Genomic DNA, 23945 nt, shown 5'->3' on the forward strand with positions numbered 1-23945 from the left:
GGTGAAAAGGAGACAGCTCATTAAAACAGCTCCAACCACCTCTGGGGCTATGCCCACACAGCTCACCCACACTGACCTGGGCGCAGTACATCAGGCACCCGCTGGGCTAAGCAGAGGAAGAGTTCTGGTGGCTTAAGCCATATGGGTCTTGCTTGCCTTAAACCCAAAGCCCACCTTGGATTGTGGCTGGAGGATGCCATGAGGTCTCCCCAGAAGAGCAGGCTGAGGTGAGACCTCATCACCTTTTGCAACTCCTTGACAGGAGTTTGGAGTGAGCTGAGGCTCATTCTCTTCTCACATGCAACGAGTAACAGGACAGGGGGAAATGGCCTCAAGTTGCCAGGGGGCTTCAGGTTGGATATTAGGGAAAATTCCTTCCCAGAAAGGGTCCTCAGGCCCTGGAGCAGGCTGCCCAGGATGCTGGTGGAGTCATTATCCCTGGAGGGGTTTAAAAGCCAAGTGCATGTGGTGCTGAGAGATGTGGTTTAGTGGCAGTGGCTTTAGTGGCAGTGGCTTTAGTGGCAGTGGCTTTAGCAGCAGCGGTGGCTTTGTGAGCTTCAGATGAGCAGCTGGATTTGGTGATCTCAAAGGCCTCTTCCAACTTCAATAGTTCTGTGAGCCTATGATGGTGTTGCTGGATGATATCCTCAGCCTGCACTCCAAAACCAAAACCTGCAGCCCATAAGGAGTGAAGATGAGTGGAAATCGATAAAAGAATCACACAGCAGCCGTGGAAATAGCAACAGCTTCATCCTGAGAGCCAGCAGGGCTGCAGAGGTGGCTTTTACTTGGTTTTAAAGACATTTAGGTTGTTTATGAACACACAGAGGAGGGAGCAGCCAAGCAATAAAATCCTAATTGTGCTTCTTGTGTGTCTCTAAACAACGCCCATCTCAGAAGCCTTTTCAACTGCCAAGGGTTTCCCCCACCCCCAACCTCTTGAAAATACCCCTATTAATGTTACCTTGAAGGCAAATGGCTGTGGAGTGCAAAGGCAACAGATTCCTGGTGTCCCTGCATGCCCATCCTGCAGCACCAAGCTTCTCAGGAGCATCCATGATGAACTGTTCCTGGAAAATGGGAGAAGCTGGTGGCTGGGTGGAGAGAAGGACAGAGACCTGATGGTTAGTCCTGGCTCCCTGCTGCATTTGGGGCAGTTCTGCCTCATCTCCCACGGGTGGAAAGAAGGGCTGGGGTTTGGGTGGCTGCAGGCAGCACCCAGCACCCTTCAGGCTGGTGGTACCAGCACTGCTCCTGGCAGCTGGGATCCAGTCCTGTCCTGAGTCTTTCTTGTCCCCCAGGAAATGAAAGGAAAAACGGCAGTTTCATCTCTCCTCCTCAGGGCTGGGTGCAATCATTTCTACCCTTCCCCCTCATCCCCACACCAGAGGCACTTGGATTTGGGGAGGAGGTGCATGGGGCAGTTCAGCTCCACGGGGCACACTGTGCCCCACTCCTGTCCCCACACCGCGGCTGGCTGGGGGTGCCACGTCACAGCCTTCCTTGCCCTGTGGTTCAGTGCCCATCAATCCATGCCTCAGCCACCCCCACCCAGGGGCTGGCTGCCCATTGCCCCACAGCTGGGCTACTAGCACCCAGTCGTTGGGTACCCGTCTGCCCACAGCTGCTGTCCCCCAACTCTGCCGCCCCCACTCTGCTCCCCAGCGCTGGTCCCTCACGAAGGGCTGGCTGCGGCCGCTGAGCGGGAGCTCCGCGGAGTCCCTGCGCCCGCCTCATTTCCCCCGCAACCCTTCCTTATCGCCCCGCAGCGCCCTCTCCTCCTCTCCATTCCCCGGGGGAGCAAGCCGCAGATCATCACTCGGGCACGCCTGGAGCAGTCTTGGAGCACCTTTAAATCATTCCCAGAGTATCCCGGAGCATCCCCGGATTATCAGCAGATCATCCCTGGAACATCCCACAGCATGCCCAAGCATCCCCGGGGCACTCTCGTGCATCCCGGAGCATCTTTGGATTATTCTCAGAGCAACCCCAGAGCATCCTCAGAATACCCACAAAGTATCCCGCAGCATCCCTGTATCATCCTCAGATTATTCCCGGAGCAACTCTAAAGCATCCCACAGCATCCCTGAGCTCCCCAAAGCAGCCTGGAGCACGTCCAGAGCGTCCCTGGAGCGTCCCCCGAATGCTCCCGGGACATCCTGGAGCATTCTCGGATCATCCCCAGATCGCTGTCAGAGTATCTGGGAGCATTCCCGAGCATTCCTGGATGCCCATCCAGACCCCGCGCAGCGCTGCCGCCCCCGTGAGCCGCTGGGGGCTGCAGGGTGGGTGCAGCTGCGGCTCCACCTGCGACCGGGTAGGGTGAGATGTGCGCGCCGCCGGGAATACCGGGAACACCGAGCACGGTGGGTGGGAAAGTCCTGATTCTCCACGCCTTAAAAGCCTCAGCCATCCCGAATCCCACCCAAACCAGAGAGAAGGCAGCTGCCAACGGGAGCTGCAGGGAATTTCCTGGTGAAGAACATCCGGGAAGGATCTGCTTTTCCCTCACCTTCCCGGGAATACCGGCGAGGCTCCCGCACCCCTGGGCAGGTCAGTGCGAGCCCCCCAGCCTTGGGCTTGGTCCCAGCTGGACCCAGTGGCACAGAGCTCCTGGAGAAGGAGCCTGGGGGTGTTCAGAGGGGCTGGTCCAGATGCTGGGCAGGGATGAGGTGGAACATTGGTTCCTGACATTGGTGATTAATTGGTCCCCGGGCAGGACAAGGGGGACCTGAAACTGCATCACTTGCGGCTTGTGCAGCCCTGAGGTGAGCAACCAGAACACTCTCCCCTTTATTCGTGGGGAGGCTTAACTACTGCTGGTTTGACTCCCCCTGCCCCCGTGGACACTCAGGAACGCAGTGTCCAGGTGCTGGTGTGGGGCTGAGAAGCTCAGTCTGATGGTGTGGGCACCAGGAGGAGGATCTTAGGGGGTGGCTCTGCATTTCCTCCCACTTTCTGCTGGAATAATTTTGACTTTGTCCCCCTCCTGCTGCTCTGAGGTCTGTGGACATGTTCAGGGGCCACAAATTCCTTCTTGCTGGGGAGAAAACCACCTGGGTAAGACACACCTGGGCTCCACAGGTGGTAGAGAAATAACCGAGGGGGGAATAACCCCAGAGGATTGAGTGGTAGGGTGGGAGAGCAGCGAGATGGAGAGGACCCTTCTGTCAAGCTGGAGGGCAGTGGTGGGGCTGGAGGGTTGGGATGGAGTTGGCAGGAGAAGAATAGAAAGCAAACCATGCAGGAGTGCCTTCTCTTTGTGCTGGCACAGCTCCTGGGTTACTCTCCAGGAGACATCTCTAGCTCCTTTCCTGGTCCTGCAGCTCTGTGCTGGGCTGGTTAACAATTCCATAGCCAGGTTCCCTGTTTTCCCCACACCAGAGCTCTGCTGCATCTGCCATGGTCGCTCTTAAACTGTCACAGTGTGGTTTAAATCAGCTGTTCCATCACTATGGGCTGTGCAAGAGGACCTGGGCCCCGGGGATAGGTTCTTCTGCCCAGAAGTATAACCAAAGCTTGTTTCTTTCTCCTCCAGGGCTGACAGCCTCCTCTTGGTTTGACTTCAAGGCGAAGTGGAGCGGCACCAGCTGCAGGACCACAGCATGGCCCACAGCCAGCTGCCCAACAGCTCCTGGCAGAATAGCTCAGCTCCTCTCTTCACTGGATTGGACCTTCTCCTGAAGCTGAAGCCCCTCTTCATCCCTCTCTACGCCACCCTAGTGGCTGTGGCATGCACAGGGAACCTCTTCCTCATCCTCCTCATCGCTCTCACCAAGAAGCTTCACTGCACCACCAATTTCCTCATTGGGAACCTGGCGGCAGCCGACTTCATCATGTGCCTGGCCTGCGTCCCCCTCACCGTCTCCTACGCCTTTGAGGTGCGGGGCTGGCTCTTTGGGATGTTCATGTGCTACTTTGTCACCTTGATGCAGGCTGCCACCGTCTTCGTCTCGGTGCTGTCCCTCACCGCCATCGCCATCGACCGCTACGTGGTGGTGGCATACCCCATTCGCAGGAGGATAAGCCGCAGGTCCTGCGTCTGCCTGGTGGCCTGCATCTGGCTGCTCTCCGTCGTGGCCTCTGTGCCCACATCCCTGCACACTCACTACTTGGACCTTAACACCATTGGCCACGACATGATCATCTGCGAAGAGTTCTGGAAGCACGAGGAGAGCGAGCGGCTGCTGTACTCCTGCCTGATGCTCCTCCTGTCCTACATGCTCCCACTGCTGGCCGTGTCCATCTCCTTCTGTGCCATCACCTACCACCTGCGGAGGAGGCACGTCCCGGGCGCTGCCTATGCGTGCCAAGACAGATGGACCAAAACCAAGCAGAAGACCTTCCGGGTGCTGACTGTCTCGGTGGTGTGCTTCGCTATCTGCTGGCTGCCCCTCCAGGTGGTGAACTTCATCAGAGACATCGATGAGGAGTTCACCATCCTGGACAAGAGGTATGTCAATGTCATCCAGGTCTCGTGCCACCTGATTGCCATGAGCTCAGCCTGCTACAACCCCTTCATCTACGCTGCCCTCCATGACAAGTTCTGGTTCCACCTCAGCAGCTACTTCTACCGCAAGAAGAAGAGCTCCAGCGCCACATCCTGCAAGGCTTCTCGCATCAACACCTGCTCCACCCTGGCAGATGCTCCCACCGGGGTCTCTGATAAGATTGCTTTGCAAACTAGGTTCTCTTAATTGGAGGGCCCCAAGAGAGCAGTTTTGCTTCTGGGCCTGGTGAGAACTTTGCTTTAGACTGGCCATAGGAGCTGGCAGCTGGGCATGGTGGTATGTTGCACTTCCCAGATGTTTCTTGTGCCTGGCAAGGAGAGCAATCATCAAGGAACAAACCCATGGACTTTGTGTTCTTTGAGCTGCTTTTCTGAGTGCCTCAAGGATGCTTTGTCCTGTAGGGAAACAAAGCAGTGCAACCACAAACACCACAGCCAGGGAGGAGCAGGATGCACCTGCAAAATGTGCTGGAGCAGTGGGAGGGGGAAACCTGACCTAGTCCAACAGGCAGCTACAGAAATGTGTGAGTGAAAGCACAGCTAATTGGCTTGTTGGAACAGAACAAGGTGTGAGGATCCAGGCTGATGAGCAGAGACTCAACTAGCCTGATGCAGTCCCCTGTAAGCCTCAGCTTCCAGAAATGCCACTGCACCAGCATGCCCAAAGTCTGCTTCAGTTTCTCTGTGTGCTTCATGTGGTGAGGAGCAACTTCTCAGCCACATTCTGCCACCACCAGGTCTTGCTGGGGTTGGGGGGCAGGGAAGTCAAGAGGGCCTGGGATGAGTGAGTGTCCCACAGAGCTTTTACAGACTTTATCTCCTGCTGAGGCTGGGTGTGGGGTCTGTACCCTACACCTCATGGCATGGCTGGGTCTAGAGCCTATACCCCATATCTTGACTCGTGGTTGGGCATGGGGTTGCATTATACCCTATAGCTTCAGTCATAGAAACATAAAACAGTCGAGGTCAGAAGAGACTTGAGATCATCGAGTCCAACTGTTCTCCTGGAGCTCCCAATCCCACCAAGTGTGGTTGGGTGCAGAGCACACAGCTGATATCCCACACTGTGCCTGGGCACAGAGTCTATAACTTACATCTCAAACCATGGCTGGTTAGGAGGTCTGTGCCCTATGCCTCATGGCATGGCTGGGTGCAGAGCACACAGCTGATATCCCACACTGTGCCTGGGCACAGAGTCTATAACTTACATCTCAAACCATGGCTGGTTAGGAGGTCTGTGCCCTGTGCCCTATGCCTCAGGGCATGGCTGGGTGTAGAGCACACAGCTGAAATCTCAGCTCATGTTGGGTGTGGGGTCTATACCTTCAGTCATGGTGGGGTATGGAGCATAGACCCCATACCCTGACTCTTGGCTGGCTGTAGCAGGTGTCCAGCCTGTATCTGGAGTAAAAGGCTTCTCCCCAGTGTTTGCTGAGGAGGTGGCTCAGCTGCTAAACAAGACAAACACAGACTGGGGACGCTGCAGACCCTCTTTGGACAGCGCATGTCTTCCCACTGTAGGATGAAGGTTGTTCCTAAGCAACCACCAGGACCAACAGCAGCTCTCCCAGGAGTGCTTCAATTTTGAGTCTCTTCTCTTAAATTACAGCTCATTGTTGAGAGAACAATGTGCATTCAGACTGTGCATTCTTCTGCTGAAGGTCAGGTGGGAGCATCTGGCCACCGTGAGTGCACAGCTTGTCTTTTGTGACCTGCTTGCCCACCTGAAGAAGCCACTTGTGGAAGCAGCCTGGAGGGTTGCAGTTGCTCCAGCCAACAGCTTGCACACAGGGCTGGATACATCAGGGAAAGCATTCTTCACAGATGAGAAGGAGTCAAGGGGATGTGGCACCCAGAAACACCTCAAGATGCTGGCAAGATGTCTGTGTCTGGTCTCAGGGTAGGTTGAGGTCATGTACATTTATATTCAAGCTCCATGGGTGGAGGTGGAAGTCCTGGTGATGGGCTGCTCTAGCCCAGGACCTGCTGGATAAAGGGTGGGGTTGCTTGTCAGCTGTCACTCCTTGTCTCCAGATGCCAGCAGAGGGGTCCATGCAAGCACTGAGAAGACAACATCTCCTTGCACCCAGATGCCTATCTCTGCTTTAAAAGCTTCACTTCTGAGGAGGAGCCTTTGGTTACAGCCCAGAGACACCAGCATCACCACCCCAGGGTCCTGACAGCTTCTGGCCACCCAAAGCCATGCTGTGCTTCATGTGGCCGAGCCATCTGGGTCCCACCACTCCTCATGAGGAGCCCAATGGCAACAGATCTGCGGTGTTGGCCATCACTCAGGCTTTCAGAGACCAGTTTGGCGCCCTCTGGTGGAAACACAGCTGGTTGGACCCTAACGGGATCCCTTATCTGCTCTCATTATGCCAGCTCACCTTCCTGCTGACCTTATAGTCCTGAAGGACCATGTTGTCTTCTGTGGTGCAGCCAGCAGAGACAGGGACCCATCAGATGCAAAGTGTCATTGTGCATGGTTGTGACCTTGGTTGTGTGACTCACTGTGCTTCGCAGCTTTCTTGTCCTTGCAGGGCTGTGCTCAGGGTTGGATCACTCATCCTGGAGGAGCAAAGCAAAGCAGAAGGTTCATTGCTCATCCTTCCCTCTAATAAAGGCTTGCAAAGCTCAGGCTGTGTGCGTGTATTGATTTGAACCCAGCAGAAGTGATCTGTCCTTGGCTGGAGCTTAATTACCCCCCAGGGAAACCAACCACCTTGGATATGTCTGTCTGGAGCAGGCTGCCCAGGGGTGTTATGGAGTCACCTTCTCCACAGAGATTCCAAACCCACCTGGGCATTGTGATCCTGGGCAACCTGCTGAGGGTGACCCTGCTTTAGCAGAGGGGTTGCTCTACGTGGGATTTTCCATGGGGGGCTTGGTTGCTCTGGGAAGATCACTTGGGTAGAGAACTGGGGAGATAATTCCTTCTCCCTTTCCTCAGTTCATGTTTTCCAGCATTTTCTCTTTCAAGTTACAGGGTTGGAACCCTCCTGATCCCCTCCCCTGGTGCCTACAGGTTCTTGGGACTCACCTAGAGAAGCCCATCCCTGTCTTTACCTGCCCCAGAGGAAAATCAAAGTGTCCACCTATCACATCAATCTCTGTCTGGTTTTAAAGCTTAAAGAAATAATCAACTGGGACTTGTCCTCAGTAGGAGCAACTTCCTGTGCAGGGAGCATGTCCCCAGGAGAGGGAAGGGTGGCACAGGGCACTCCATAGCTCGCTCCACCTGGCTGGGCTGCTTTGGGCTGCAGAGTTGCTGGAAGGAGGCTTTCCCCCTGCCCAGCACTGCACAGAAATCCCCACAGCCCATTTCATTTATCCAACGAGTGGAGCTCAACTTTTCCTTGACCTTTCCACCTCATTAAGTGCTGTTAGGAATGGTGGGGGAGGATTTTCTCCCAAACCCCCCTACCCTGTGCCCAGCCTGGGCTTGCTGCATGCTCTGCCTGCCTCCTCCTCCTCCTGAAGCCAGGATCTTCCAGCAAAGCCTGAGAGTGTCTGCTAAGGGAGTATTTTTAGTCTTCTACTCTCAAAATGAGCAAGGGAAGAAGCTGGGGACAGGTTTTGGGTCCTGCTGAGGACGTGAGACCTGCAACCCTCAGCCACAAGAGATCCTCCAAGCCAAAGTCACCTTGAGGTGAACAAGGCTGAAGCATCTGTTGCCAGATGGATGCTTTCCTGCTTGTGCTGTTGTTTTGAGGCAGGAAGAAGCTTTTCCAGGCTTTACATGGATTGTTTCTCCCTGTGGGAAGAAGAGGTCTGGAGAACATCATCAGTGTGCAGCACTTCAGGGCTTTATGAGCCAGGCTCTGCTCTGGTTTAATCTCACAACAAACAATAGCCAACCCAAAATCTTTTTGACCTTTGGCTAAAGATGCAGAGAAGACAAATCCTAAGACTCTGAGCATCTGCAGCATAAAGTCTGAAGCAAGGAATTCACTCCAGCATCAGCCTGGGTTTAACCAGCCCTCCTCAGCCATCACCCAGCTGCAAAGGAAGAGGGGTGCAGCTGGGACAGGCTGGGACTGCTGCTGGCCCCCATGGTTTCAATTACATTGAACAGAATCCAAAGGAAACACAAGAAGGGACAAGAGCAGTGAGGACAAAAATGCAGGCTCAGGTTGTGGTGGGAGGCAGACCTCAGAGTGGGCTTTGAGGGACCTGGGAATGATCCTTTTCTAGCTAAACCTGGTCTGCCCAATGCCTCACTTCAGGTCTGGGGCGGGGGGTGGGGGTGTTAACAAAGCCATCATGGGTGGCTGCTGTGAGGTGAAGCTCATCCCTTCATCCATGGTGTCAACCTCCCACAGTTCTATGCCCCATGAACGTGATGGGCTCCACCATGGAGAGAAGTGAAAGCAATCAGAGCACAAAGTGCTGGGTTCCACCATGGAGAGAATGAAAGCAATCAGAGCACAAAGTGCTGGGTTCCACCATGGAGAGAATGAAAGCAATCAGAGCACAAAGTGCTGGGTTCCACCATGGAGAGAATGAAAGCAGAGCACAAAGTGCTGGGTTCCACCATGGAGAGAATGAAAGCAATCAGAGCACAAAGTGCTGGGTTCCACCATGGAGAGAATGAAAGCAATCAGAGCACAAAGTGCTGGGTTCCACCATGGAGAGAATGAAAGCAATCAGAGCACAAAGTGCTGGGTTCCACCATGGAGAGAAGTGAAAGCAATCAGAGCACAAAGTGCTGGGTTCCACCATGGAGAGAAGTGAAAGCAATCAGAGCACAAAGTGCTGGGTTCCACCATGGAGAGAATGAAAGCAATCAGAGCACAAAGTGCTGGGTTCCACCATGGAGAGAATGAAAGCAAACAGAGCACAAAGTGCTGGGTTCCAGCATGGAGAGAATGAAAGCAATCAGAGCACAAAGTGCTGGGTTCCAGCATGGAGAGAATGAAAGCAATCAGAGCACAAAGTGCTGGGTTCCACCATGGAGAGAATGAAAGCAATCAGAGCACAAACCCCTCTAGATGATGTTCTTTCACCAATCCTGTGACATTTTCTATTCTCCTCACTGCTCACCTTCAGCTTCAGGGAATGGCCAGAGATGCAAACCCATTTCTTCTGAAAGGTTGCTGAGAAACACAGAGCAAGTCCCAGTGAGGGCTTCTCAGAAGAATGAGAGTCTCCTGCTTGAGAGCAGGCAAACAAAGCAAAGAGAGGAGGTTCCTCTCCAGCAGGTCCATTTTCTTTCCTTATTAATTTCCCTGACTGATAAAAATCCCTGTGGTCTCCAAGTTCCAGACAAACCTCTTCTTAATTCTGGGCATCAAACCCAGCCTCAAAACAGCTGAGGGCTGGAGGAGAGGCATTTATTGTGCAGGCAGAGCCCACAGGTGTGGTGTTCTATCACAGTCCCATAGCTGTCAACAGGCAGCAGATGACTCCAGAAAATGGAAGGAAGAGGGGCAGGACCCCAGCCCTTCCTGCACACAGCTGTTTGCTCCCACTGGGCATTAACTGAGCTAGGAAGATGGGGTTTCACTGCTAGCCTTGGGCTCTCAGTCCTCCTGACAACCAAGGAGGAAATCATCAGCCCTTACCCACTGCCACTTCTTTCTCTCTTCATTTCCTCCCATCACAAGCTCCATTACCTCACTCTTAATTAAACCTCCTTAAATTGCTCTAAATAGATCTTGGCCTTTTATTTCTCCCAACTTGGGCTCAGAGGCTTTAAAAGGAGATCCACCACCCTTGCCTTCCTTGACAGGGGAGACTCCTCCCTTACAGAGGAGACCCCCACCCCTTCCTTCCCTTACAGAGGAGACCCCCACCCCTTCCTTCCCTTACAGAGGAGACCCCCACCCCTTCCTTCCCTTACAGAGGAGACCCCCACCCCTTCCTTCCCTTACAGAGGAGACCCCCACCCCTTCCTTCCCTTACAGAGGAGACCCCCACCCTTTCCTTCCCTTACAGAGGAGACCCCCACCCCTTCCTTCCCTTACAGAGGAGACCCCCACCCCTTCCTTCCCTTACAGAGGAGACCCCCATCCCTTCCTTCCCTTACAGAGGAGACCCCCACCCCTTCCTTCTCTTACAGAGGAGACCCCCACCCCTTCCTTCCCTTACAGAGGAGACCCCCACCCCTTCCTTCCCTTACAGAGGAGACCCCCACCCCTTCCTTCCCTTACAGAGGAGACCCCCATCCCTTCCTTCCCTTACAGAGGAGACCCCCACCCCTTCCTTCCCTTACAGAGGAGACCCCCACCCTTTCCTTCCCTTACAGAGGAGACCCCCACCCCTTCCTTCCCTTACAGAGGAGACCCCAACTCCTTCCCTCCTTGAAAGAGGAGACCCCCATCCCTTCCTTCCCTTCAGAGGAGACCCCCACTCCTTCCTTGCTTTAAAGAGAACCCACATCCCTCCCTTCCTTGAAAGAGGAAACCCATCACCCCTTCTTTCCTCAAAAGATGAGACCCACCACCTTCTCCTTCCCACTGCCTGATGGTTTCCCAGGAGAACTGATCCATGGCATGTATGAGGTTTCCTCTTCCATGTTTCCACATCCAGAATTTCAATCACTGAGCCACCAGGAGAACAAACTCCCACCCCCAGGTTCCCCACTGAATTGCTCATCTCCTCAAATTACCTACAGGGGAGTGGGAAAATGGTGGTTGGTGAGAATCAGCCAAAACCTGAGTGTCATCTGAGAATAAATTCAGAGCCACTTCAGCATCCCAGCAGCTGCAGCCCCTGGTTCAAGGAACGGGGCTGGAGGAAGGAGAACAGCATTTATCTACTTAATGAAAGGAAATTAGATAAATGGGTGATCAAAACATGTCCTGCAGAGCCTTCCTCAAGAAGATGCTGTTAGAAACCAGGGGGTATAAAAGAGAGAGTTTTGTTGATTCATCCTCTGGAGGGCCTCAAGCATCTCTGTGATGAAGAAAGGCTAAGAGCCCTGGGGCTGTTGAGCCTGGAGAAGAGCAGCCCCAGAGGGGATCTGTGCAATGCTCAGCAAGAGCTAAAGGGTGGGGGACAAGAGGACAGGGCCAGACTCTTGCCAGTGGTGCCCAGAGACAGGAAAAGGGGCAACAGGCACAAACTGGAACCCAGGAGCTTCCAGCTGAAGATGAGGAGAAAATTGTTTGGTGTGAGGATGCTGGAGCCCTGGAGCAGGCTGCCCAAAGAGGCTGTGGAGTCTCCTCTGGAGAGACTGCAAACCTTCACAGTTCTGTAGATCTTTCCCAACATATTCTAGAGAGGTATTTACAGACCTCATGAGCCTCTTCTCTAGTGAGATTTAGAGTCATAGAATCAGTCAGGGCTGGAAGGGGCCACAAGGATCATCTAGTTCCAACCCCCCTGCCATGGGCAGGGACACCCTACCTTAGATCAGGCTGGCCAGAGCCCCATCCAGCCTGGCCTTAAACACCTCCTTGGGCAACCCATTCCAGGCTCTCACCACTCTCATGGTGAAGAACTTCCTCCCCACATCCAGCCTGAACTTACCCATCTCCAGCTTTGCTCCATATTTGGCAGCCTGTAGCTCTCCCACCTGCTAGAACGTGGCCTGGGAGCATTCAAGATCACCCAGGCTGTCACTGAGGTGGCTCACCATCTTCCTCTTGCTCACATAGTCCCCCTTAAATTGATTACAACTGGTGATTTCAATAGCTCAGGTGCATGACTTTACCCTGCTTGTTTCAAGCCAGACTGGCTTCATCCTCCACGCCTCTCTGACCTCTAGTGACTTGGTGGCTCCCTTGTCTTCCAACAAGGCACAAGCAAACATATTCAGCCTGGTTTTAGCTCTCCCCTCCTTCCTGTGTCTTGATGTCATCAGGGATGAACATGACCGAAGCTGACAAAGCAGCCAGTGGGAGAAGCTCCTCTGCTGAACCAGGGTCATCAGATACTGTGGCTGTGGGGCAACCTGGGTGAGAAATGCTTAGGAATTGTTATTTGATTGGACCATTTCCAGGTTCATTAAAGCATAACATGGCCAAGGAGCTCTTCACTGCTGATTTCTTGGGCAGGTCGTGCAGATGAGCTCCCACATTCCTCTGTGAGCAGAGGCTTCATGGGCTGTGCAACCTGTGCTCATCTCTTCCTGCTCAGGTCTTTGGTCAAGCTGAAGAGGACCTGGGCTTATTTTCACTTGTTTTTTTTGGGGTAAAATCAGCTCAGGCTTCCAGATTTTTTTCTTATCAGTAAGGCAGTTCTTCTCCCCAGCCACTGTTCCAAGGGGGCTTCTCTTAACTCAGATTTAACTATTTTGAAATCAAAAAGTGATAGCTAAGATGAGCAGCAGCAGAAGGAAAGACACTGAGACTTCTAAGGAGGGCTCCTGGCCACAGTTGGGGTACTAAGTCCATCATAGTGATGGTGACTTCTTACTGGGGCTCTGCCAGACAAGAAGGTCTATTCTCTTGTTCTTCAGACTTGGATGTGTGATTTTACTCTGCCAGAAATTAATCTCCCACATTACATGGCTCAGTCCTTACCTAGAAAGGTCACAGCCTCAGGTCCTGCACCTTGCTCCACCAGCAATGCCAGCCAGGACACTCCTTAACCACTGACACCTGCTTCTTGGAGTCATTTCTCCCTGTCTCATACAGATGAAAAAGGGAGAGTCATACAGAAACCATAACACTTTGCTTCTTTTTACAGCTTCCAAGGGTCGTGGGGGTCTCCAGCAAGAGGCTCAGGCAGGAAAAGGGCTGGAGTTTCCAGGAGATCACCCCTCGAGCAGCCAGTTGGCCACATTCCTGCTTAGCTGGCATCAGCAGCCAAGTTGGCTTTCAACCATCTCATGCTGTCAAGTTCCTCTTCCAGCGAATTTGCTCCCTGCCAGACCCTGTGGGACTTGGCAGACCTGCTCCTGCTTCTACAGAAAGGAGAAGTCATCTGCCCCGGAGGAAAACGAGCCACTGTGTTTGGTGGAGGACGCTGGGTCAGGCTGCTCAGAGGCCGCCCTGCCCGCCGCTGCCAGCTCCAGCTGCCTCCCTGTCACTCTCCATCACACACCTCCTGCCTGCAGCAAGCTGCTGAGCGCCCTGGCAACCACAGAACACACACAGTTGGGTTGGTGTCCCCCACCCACCTCGGCTGGTCCTCTGGTTTGTCCCCTCCAGGGAGAGGCTGTTGGTTAATTGAATGACAAAGCCTTTAAGGCTCTTGTGCCAAAGAGGGATGCAGAGGGCTGGACGTGCTCAGCAGGCACTGAGTGATTGCTCCCATCATCTGTAGCTGCCCTGGTGCTCCTGGCACTCACAGCTTCTCCGCTGGGAACCTCCATGTAGGAATTCCTGAGGTGTCTGTCAAACATCAGAGCTGTCCCAGCTTCCAGCTCCCTGCTTTGCTGCAGGGTGACAACAAACGAGTTGCAGACCGAGCTTGGCCAGTTGGTGCCGACACATCCTGGTCCCCTGTCTCAAAGCTCACTTTTCCCCACCAGTGTCACCAGTGCCATCTGCTTGGCAGCAAGCCAACACCTTGCATCGACAGGGTGAGCAGTGAGGGGGCCGGTTCTGCTTCTGAGCTCCTGGGAAACTAAATCACCAGATCCCAACATGGAGGGGCTGGAAGGCACCTCTGGAGATCATCCAGTACAAAACTTGCCTAATTTCAGCTTGCTTGTTTGCATCCAGCCCCTGGACTTGCCCAAATCCCCCATGTTTGCTGCATCCAGCCCCAGGCAGGCTTGATGCAAGCTACAACACGAAGATGCAGGAGCAGCGCAGAGGTGCCAGACAGTGAGGTCAGCTCCCAGTGCCAGTCCCTTAAGGAAACCTCCTGAAAAAGGAGGCTTTTAGAGAGAAAGGAGACAGAGCATGAGGGACCCAAGGGAGAAAGCCTCTGGGGTTTGGCAGTGGCTGAAGGCTCACTGAAGGGTTTGTCCTGGCTCTGTCTTGCACACACCTGATGCTAATAGAGGTTCAAAGCTTGGGTGTGAGGTCCTTGAAGCCCCAAATCAGGGCAAAAAAAGGTGCTGCAGCAACCACACTGGGCTGCAGCAGGAGCCTAGACAAAGCCTGATCTGGCAAACAGATGAATCTTTAAGCTTTACCCTCAAGCTGAGCCAAGAGCACAGCATGACCCTTCTCATCCCAGCAAGGACTGTCACCCTCATGGGCCACTCCAAGCCTGAAGCAGCACCAGGAGGCACTCAGGCAGATTTATTGCTGCTTGTTCCTGCTGCATTAACAAGAAATCTTCATTTATACACTTGCCACAGGGAGTTTGCAGGCTCCTTCCCTTCCCTGAAGATGAGGCAGTTTCTGGGTCTCCATAATTATTTCCACGTGGGCTGTATTTATTGGCAATTAAATGGTTCAGTGGCTCCGAGACATTAGTCTCCTCTAAACATGTTGTCTGCCAGATTGCTTCCTGCCAGCAATCCCTGTGGGCTGGGATATCTCTTGGAGCCCTGCAGGGCTGTGTGTGGATGGGAGGAAGCAGCTGGCAGAGGGCCCCCTCCACCCCCTGCCACGCTCCCTTCGTGCTAGAACAGTCTCAGGGTTGGGTAGTTTGGAGTCAACAGGAGAGGAGTGTGTTTGCTCCTAACAGATTTGCAGACAGAGCCTGGGAGATGGGAGAGGTTGCAGGGGTGGTGTGTGCAGTGTCCATGGGAAGTGGTCCAGGAAGCATGCACTGACTTGGGAAAACAGAGAATCAGAAGATCATAGAATCTTAAACCATAGAATCATGGAACCATAGAACTATGGGATCATAAAATCATGAGATCATAAAGCCATGAAATCCTAAAATCATGGAACCACAGAACTGTGGGATCATAAAATCACAGAGCCATGAAATCCTAAAATTATGGAATCATAAAAACATAGAGCCATGAAATCCTAAAATCATGGAACCATAGAACTATGGAATTATAAAAACATAGAGCCATGAAATCCTAAAATCATGGAGCCATAGAACTATGGAATCATAAAAACATAGAGCCATGAAATCCTAAAATCATGGAATCATGGAGCCATAGGACTATGGAATCATAAAATCATGAGATCATACAGCCATGAAATCCTAAAATCTTGGAATAACGGAACCACAGAACTATGGAATCATGGAATAGCAGAACTGTTGAGGTTGGAAGAGACCTTTGAGATCATCAAGTCCAACCTCTCACCTGGAGCTCACAAAGCCACCACTATTGCTAAACCACTGCTACTAAATCACATCCTTCAGCACCACATCCACACAACTTTTTAATCCCTCCAGGGATGGTGACTCCACCAGCTTCCTGGGCAGCCTGCTCCAGAGCCTGAGGATGCTCTCTGGGAAGATTTTTTTTTCCCTTTCTGCAGCAGCTTGGCAAAAATTGCAGTGGGAACTGAAAAAAAAACAACAGTGCAGTGATTGAGGAAATGTGGAGAGAGCCTTGAAAAAATCTGTGGTGGTCCTGCTAGAACATGTGGTGGAGCTGCAAAGCATGTGGTGGGCTGCTGAAACATGGAGCAGGGCCAGTAACAGACAGCAGGCAGACAGTGGCTCTGGCAAGATGTGCAGTAACTGGTAAAAAAAAGCAGCAGTCCCAGCAAAATATGTCACTGATCCCACTAAAACTGCCACTGATCCCACTAGATAGGGACTGTACCCTGTAAAATATCCACTGATCCTAGTAAAACATGCACTGCTCCCAGCAAAACATGCACTGATCCCAGTAGATATGGGCTGCATCCAGCAAAACATGCACTGCTCCCAGTAAATACAGGCTGCATCCAGCAAAACATGCACTGCTCCCAGTAAATACGGGCTGCATCCAGCAAAACATGCACTGCTCCCAGTAAATACAGGCTGCATCCAGCAAAACATGCACTGCTCCCATGAAATATGGGCTGCATCCAGCAAAACATGCACTGCTCCCAGTAAATACAGGCTGCATCCAGCAAAACATGCACTGCTCCCAGTAAATACAGGCTGCATCCAGCAAAACATGCACTGCTCCCAGTAAATACAGGCTGCATCCAGCAAAACATGCACTGCTCCCAGTAAATACAGGCTGCATCCAGCAAAACATGCACTGCTCCCAGTAAATACAGGCTGCATCCAGCAAAACATGCACTGCTCCCAGTAAATATGGGCTGCATCCAGCAAAACATGCACTGCTCCCAGTAAATACAGGCTGCATCCAGCAAAACATGCACTGCTCCCAGTAAATACAGGCTGCATCCAGCAAAACATGCACTGCTCCCAGTAAATACAGGCTGCATCCAGCAAAACATGCACTGCTCCCAGTAAATACGGACTGCATCCAGCAAAACATGCACTGCTCCCAGTAAATACAGGCTGCATCCAGCAAAACATGCACTGCTCCCAGTAAATACAGGCTGCATCCAGCAAAACATGCACTGCTCCCAGTAAATACAGGCTGCATCCAGCAAAACATGCACTGCTCCCATGAAATATGGGCTGCATCCAGCAAAACATGCACTGCTCCCAGTAAATACAGGCTGCATCCAGCAAAACATGCACTGCTCCCAGTAAATACAGGCTGCATCCAGCAAAACATGCACTGCTCCCAGTAAATACAGGCTGCATCCAGCAAAACATGCACTGCTCCCAGTAAATACAGGCTGCATCCAGCAAAACATGCACTGCTCCCAGTAAATACGGGCTGCATCCAGCAAAACATGCACTGCTCCCAGTAAATATGGACTACAACCAGCAAAACATGCACTGCTCCCAGTAAATACAGGCTGCATCCAGCAAAACATGCACTGCTCCCAGTAAATACAGGCTGCATCCAGCAAAACATGCACTGCTCCCAGTAAATACAGGCTGCATCCAGCAAAACATGCACTGCTCCCAGTAAATACAGGCTGCATCCAGCAAAACATGCACTGCTCCCAGTAAATATGGACTACAACCAGCAAAACATGCACTGCTCCCAGTAAATACAGGCTGCATCCAGCAAAACATGCACTGCTCCCAGTAAATACAGGCTGCATCCAGCAAAACATGCACTGCTCCCAGTAAATACAGGCTGCATCCAGCAAAACATGCACTGCTCCCAGTAAATACGGGCTGCATCCAGCAAAACATGCACTGCTCCCAGTAAACATGGACTGCAACCAGCAAAACATGCACTGCTCCCAGTAAATACAGGCTGCATCCAGCAAAACATGCACTGCTCCCAGTAAATACAGGCTGCATCCAGCAAAACATGCACTGCTCCCAGTAAATACAGGCTGCATCCAGCAAAACATACACTGATCCCATGAGATGCTGCTGAGATGCTGCACAGAACCTGAGAGATGTGGAAAGCTGCAGGTCCCCACAGCTGGTCCTCACCAGAGACTTCTGATGCTCGTGGACAAACCCCACCAGTGCTTCACTCTTAGCCCCTCTTGCAGCACAGTGATGTTTCTGCAGCCCCAGTGTAAACCAGACTCAAAGAGCTCCTAGCACTGCCTGGCTTGATTTGCCAAATGCCTCTTCTGGTATCTACATCAACTTTTGTGTTTTCCTTACTAGACTCCAACCAAAACATTGATTGAAACTAGAAGAGGAAGATTCAGACTGGAGAGAGGGAAGAAATCTTTGACACTGAAGGTGGTGAGACCCTGGTCCAGGCTGTCCAGGGAAGTGGGAACCATTGCAGGTCAGGTTGTTTGGGGCTGTGAGCAACCTGCTCTAGTCGCAGAGGTCCCTGCTGACTGCAGGGGGTTGGACTGGATGAGCTTTAGAGGTCCCTTCCCACCCAGTTCTGCCTGGGATTCAGTGATTCTGTGATGGAGATTCATCTTGGCTGGTGCACAGGCAGCACTTGCAGCCGTCGATGAGGGAGAAATGTGCACGCAGGACAACTCTGCTGACCGTGGTGGCCCCAGCACCGGGAAAAAAAAAGAGCAGATGAGGCTGGGGCAAGCCCTTTCCATTCAGCTGCTATTTCCCATTTCTCCGTTTGTGGCTTTTTTTAGCCACAGGAGGAATTGCCAAGAATCCGAGGGAGCTCACGTGGAGGCACATGGGCTCCTGCAGAAGTTGTGTGGCCAATGAGGTGTCCTCTCCTCCCTCCTGCTGGCTCCCGGCCCGAAGATATTTTGCTCATGATGCAACTGCCATTATTGCCATAGCAACCATCTTTTGTCAGGTCTCAAGACTGGAGATTGTTGCTTTTTAACAACTCCATTTGCCAATTCAAGCCCCAGAAGAAGCGGGCTGCAAAAGGGGAAAGTTCTCATTCAGATGCAAAACAGCTGCAATAATAGCAGAGGGGTACGGGGAGGGGGCCCCATGGCTTGGGCATGTTGCTTTTCATCCAACCCTTCCTCCTTTGCTTGGTGAAAGAACCTCATCCTGTGACACTGGTGACACCGGGAGCCGTGAGGTGGGTTGGGGTGCTCAGACAATGCCAAGCCCGGCTGGCATCGGCCCTCAATGAGATCTCCCTGGCCTCAAGGAAAGGAGGTTTCTTTGCTTCAATCAATGGGAGCTTTGATCTGCTTCTGTCAAAGCCTCCCTGGGGTCTCCTGGGAATGTGGGTGATGCCTCCTAGCCCCCAGCCCCCTCCTAGGCCAAAGGGGTCCTCTGCTCCCTGTCCCCTTCTCGCAGGAAGCATCAGCTTCCAGCAGGTTTTATCTCACAGAATCATTCCAGTTGGGAAAGCCCCCCAGGATCACCAAGCCCAACCCAGACCCCTACTCTGCAATGCTCACCATATCCCCAGGCACTGCATCCAAACGACTTTCAAACCCCTCCAGGGTTGGTGACCCAACCACCTGCCCGGGCAGCCCATTCCAGTGCCTGACCACTCTTACTGGGGAAAACGTTTCCTGACGTCCAGCCTAAACCCACCCAGCGGCAGCTTGAGGCCATTTCCTCTGCTTCTATCACTACCTACCCGTGAGAAGCGACCAGCAGCAGCCTCTCCACAACCTCCTTTCAGGTAGCTGTAGGCAATGAGGTCTCCCCTCAGCCTCCTTCACACTAACCACCCCCAGCTCCCCCAGTCGCTTCTCCTAAGATTTCATTTCCAGGCCCTTCCCCAGCTTCATTGCCCTCCCCTGCACTGGCTCCCTCCTCTTGTTGCCCTCCTCTCCACTTGGCTCTCAACAAGCCTAAAGTGAACGTCTGAAAGGTGCCATGGAAGACCTTTGTGTGTCAGCACACCAGCAAAGGGCACCTCAAGTGTCAGTGGTGCTGCTGAGCAGCAAGTGCAGCAAGACCCCAGCCCAAGGGGACGGAGCTCCTCACTCCTGCCCTCTCCCAGCACACAAGGCTGTTACTGCTGTGCCATGACAGACACTGGCTCACATTTGCTGTCCTGCTTCCCATGCTCCTTGCTGGGATAGAGGGACACCAGCTCGTACCCGGCTCGCTCTCAAATCCAACTCATAGGAGCCATGGAAGCCCCTCCAAAAACTCAGCCTAGAGGACTCATTGGCCTCATCTCTGACTTTTTGCCTCACACAGCTTTGCCCAGCTTTCTCAGGTAGGTGGGAATTGAATCCCAGCACGGTGGGTGTTGGAAGGGACCTCTGAAGATCATCAAGCCCAACAGCCCTGCTAGAGCAGGATCACCTAATGTCAAAGTCAACCTCCTGACAAATAATTAGGCTGTTCATTAGAGAAAGCAACAAAATAAGAAGCACTTCATGCCTGTGCATTCACTTCTGTTATCACTTCTGCAGCAGCCCAGAGCCAGGAGCAACCCTGAAGCCTTTCTTCCATCATCTCTCAACAAAAACCACTACAGAACTGGGATTGGAGACAACCTCGATGGCAATGAAGGGGGCAAGGAACTGGAGCTGGCAGCTGGAAACGAAGTTGTCCAGGGGTTGCCCAAAAGGCAGCTCTTTGCTGGTGGCCAGAGGAACTTTAATCCCTCATAACATCTCATTTAAAACCTGGGAGCAACCACAAGCCCCAGTTCTGCTCCAAGCACCCTGTGGCCTCTCCACCTGCAGTGTGGTGGGCTCAGGTCCATGCTGCCCACCTCACTGCCTGCCGGGGGGACTAGAAACACAGAACAATGGAACCATTGAGATTAGAAGAGACCCTTGAGACCATCAGGTCCAACCACTTACCTGCAGCTCACAATCCAGCCACTGCTGCTAAGCTGCTGCCACTAAACCACATGCCTTAGCACCACATGCATGCAGCTTTTAAACTCCTCCAGCGGAGAATAAAATGAAAGGAGCCCTTGGAATATCCCACCCTTCCCCACAACATCTCCTAAAGCTTCCAACAAAGGCTCTGCTGGCCTTTTCTGGGAGCTTTGTGGGTCTGAGGGCGATGCTGGAGCCCCGTGGCTTGCCAAATCCTGGCTGATATCATTACACACAAAAGGGCTCTAAAAGCCTCTGTGATGTTTTCACTCAATTAATGTTTTGTGTTTTTTTTTTTCCCTTCACTGAATAAACCCTCCCATGGCTCAGGGTTGCTCAGACATGTGTATGTACACTGGAGGAAACTCCAGCTCCAGTCCCAGGCTTTCTCAGGCTGCTCTGCTGGGCACTGGAGCCAGCTCCATAAGCTTGGGGTTTTTTTCCCTGTCTCTCTCCAGCTTGCATCTTGATCTCAGCAGAAGCAAAGCAGGAAAGGCACCTGATCATTGAAATAGCACCAGTCTGACCTCTGAGTGCAATCCCAGCTCCTCTTTCACTCCTCTTTTATCTTTAAGCTGCTTTAATACTTTGTGATCCTGCACTGCAAGAGTGAAGTCAGATCCCACACACAGGACCAGCCTTCTGGGGGGGCATTTGCACCCACAGCAGTGCAGGAATCAGCTCTGTGAAAGAGCAAAGTCATGCCTGAAGCACACAGAACCCTAGAACAAGTTGGGTTGGAAGGGACCCTCAAAGATTATCTTGACAACACCCCTGCAGTCAGCAGGGACATCCCCAGCTAGATTTGACCTTGAGTGTCTCCAGGTCTCAACCACATCCCTGGGTAACCTGTGCCAGTTTTTTTCCTCTTGTTGCACACAGACATTGTCCCAGCCTTGCACATAGGAGCAGACCTGCCACGAAATACTTCCATCCACTTGCAGAAAGGAAGGAGCAGAAAGGGTAGATATGCTGATGGGATTAACACCAAAATCCTGCCCCACCAGATTCATTCCCTGTTTGGCACCAGGAAGGCGTCAGGGCTGCAGGCTTGGGTTGTACAGCAAAGCTGATCTGCAAAAGGCTGAAGAAATGAGCCAGGCTGTGAAGGAGGGGAATCAGGAGGTCCCTGCTCCTCCCCAGCACCAGCGGGAGTGAAGCACCCAATGCCTTTCTGCAACACCGCATTGAAGCCACCAGAGGTGCGAGCAGTGACAAGCTACAGTGAAATGAAGTGTCCTCTCGACTTTGGGGGAAGTGGATTAGGAGAGCCACAAGTTATGGGGGAGAAGGGGGAATAAAGCCAAGGAAATGGAAAAAAATCATGAGCACAGAAAATGCTTCTGGTTTCCTCTGTTTGTTTTGAGGTAAGCTGGCTAAGAAGGGGCTAAGGACAAAGCAAAACAAAACAATATTGTGGTAGTTTAGAGGGAATCAGAAGTTCTCCATGGAATTAAAGTGCTGGAGTGTCTCCATACATCCAGACATGTTCCCACAGGGAAACACTAAAAGGGCAGGGGCAGGGCTAGGATTTACCAACTCAAGAGTCAGAAAAAGCACGCAAGAGAAATGCTGCGACAAAACCCCAAAGCCAAAACCTCTTTACCTGGGGAAGCTTTAGGCATTCAGTGCAGTGTTGAGGCTTCATAAAATGGATAAAACAAAAGAGGAAAAAAAAACACATCACCTTTTTGTGCTGCTGGCTGCAAGTGTGGAGATGGGAAGGTGGGAAAAGCAGCTGCCAAGCTGGAACAGATCAGAAGCAGAACGTTAATGAGCTTGCTTAATCCAGAACAGTTAATAACTTCATAGTCTCCTCCTTGTTTGCACTTAAGCTGCTATGAAATCCCCTCTGTGCTCCCAGACCTCCCTCCCTCCCTGCTCCCCAGGTCCTCGCAGAGGGAGGGTTAGATCGCACTCGGCATCTCTCACCTCCAGTGCTTGCTGTCAGCTGTGGAATTTGCTCCTGATTTATTCCACAGCAGAGAAACACCTGACGAGAGATAGAAAGGGTACAGCTGCTAAGGGAGAGATTTCCCACCACCACCACCTCCTCCCTTCCTATCTGGCCAAAAGCTTTCTCAGAAAATTCTGCTATGGGCCAGGGATCAAATGCAGCCCCTAACTGATTTCTCATGTTTGCTGGCTTGCAGCAGAGGTAAAACCAAAGAGAGTCCTCAACCTCCATCAAGTCACAGAACTAAGGGTTAGAGGTACGTGATCAAATGCCCCCACTTCAACTTTTGGGAGGCTTTTCCACACTCCCCATGGTTTTTTTTTTCTGCCAGGTATGGGACAAACTTCTACCCAAACTAGGAGGTTTTGCAGGGTTTTTTCCTGCATTTAACCTCTCCTGACAGGAGCCCACAAGAGCTGGGAGGCCTTTTGCTTCCATTTAATAAGGTGATCAATGACATCCAGTAAAAGAGACAGTCAAAGAAAAGGAAAATCCTCCTGTGTGCAATAAATTTGAGTGAAGGGATGACAGAAAACTTAATACAGGGAACAGAAGCTGCAGCAGATTAACAAACAAGCAGCACAAACCTTTTAAACTACTGAGAAATGAGAATTTAATTACAAGCCTGATCGCTACGCGAGCAGGAATCATTCCCTCAGCTACCCAGCAGCAGGCAAAGATAGGAAACTCCAACCAGCTTGTTCTTAGCTTTAATTAAGCCTAAGGTCAGGCTTAATTAAAACTCAGACCACCCCACCATTGGCATCTGGTTTATAAATGAAAAACACATTCCCAGCTGGTATCTGGTGCCTCTGGCTGCAGCATAAGACAAACCTCCAGCTCTTCCAGTTCTGGGCACCGAACATGCCTGTGCTGGCACCAGAACTGTGGGCAGAGAAATGTGCAGGTTTCAGTCTGGGCACAGGGAGAGCAAGGACAGATTCTGACTCGTTTTTGTGCAGGGTAGGGAGAGGATGCAGCCAGGAGCTGAAGACCAGGAGCCACCAGTTCAGATGTTCATGCCCACCCACAACCCTGTTATCAAGGGTAAAACCCACTCATCTCATGCTGCCCTTGGCTTCTGACTCCTGCAGAGGGAGATGGGGATTTTTCAGGGGGTTCATGGAGACAGTAAGTCTATAAAGATCCTTAAGTCATGCCCTGGGCAAGACTTTGCATCCCACTGCTTCCACTTTGCCTGGATGTGGCTTCATGCCCTTCTTCCAGACAATTTCCCAACTCCTGAAGAAAACACCTTCACTTTCCTTCTCCCCTTTTTGCAAAGAGATGAATCCCAGGAAACCACCAACTCCCTGAAATGCCTCTCATCCATCCCTGCTGCTTTGTATCACCTCCACAGCAATTAGGCCCCCATTCTGCTGCCACCTGCTGCTTTTCATCCTGCCTGGGTGCTTCTTTCTCCACTTGTTACTGCTGCCCTAGC

At 52.2% G+C, this 23945-nt stretch overlaps 1 protein-coding gene and 1 long non-coding RNA gene across 2 annotated transcripts; one reads left to right on the forward strand and one right to left on the reverse strand.

The window, feature by feature from the left end:
• Window positions 1-757: 757 nt before the first annotated feature.
• On the reverse strand, window positions 758-22277 carry LOC135186127 (uncharacterized). The gene is made up of 4 exons (XR_010306721.1): window positions 22232-22277; window positions 12979-13079; window positions 6898-7078; window positions 758-1094 (listed from the first exon to the last, which is right to left on the reverse strand). It is a non-coding gene; the product is annotated as an uncharacterized LOC135186127 (long non-coding RNA).
• LOC135186126 (prolactin-releasing peptide receptor-like) lies at window positions 3553-5176 on the forward strand. The gene has a single exon (XM_064163551.1). The coding sequence runs from the start codon at window positions 3606-3608 to the stop codon at window positions 4695-4697; it is 1092 nt and encodes a 363-aa protein (XP_064019621.1). The 5' UTR covers window positions 3553-3605; the 3' UTR covers window positions 4698-5176.
• Window positions 22278-23945: the final 1668 nt, after the last annotated feature.

The sequence above is a fragment of the Pogoniulus pusillus genome, chromosome 24 (genome assembly GCF_015220805.1).
Source record: "Pogoniulus pusillus isolate bPogPus1 chromosome 24, bPogPus1.pri, whole genome shotgun sequence".
NCBI lineage: Eukaryota > Metazoa > Chordata > Aves > Piciformes > Lybiidae > Pogoniulus > Pogoniulus pusillus.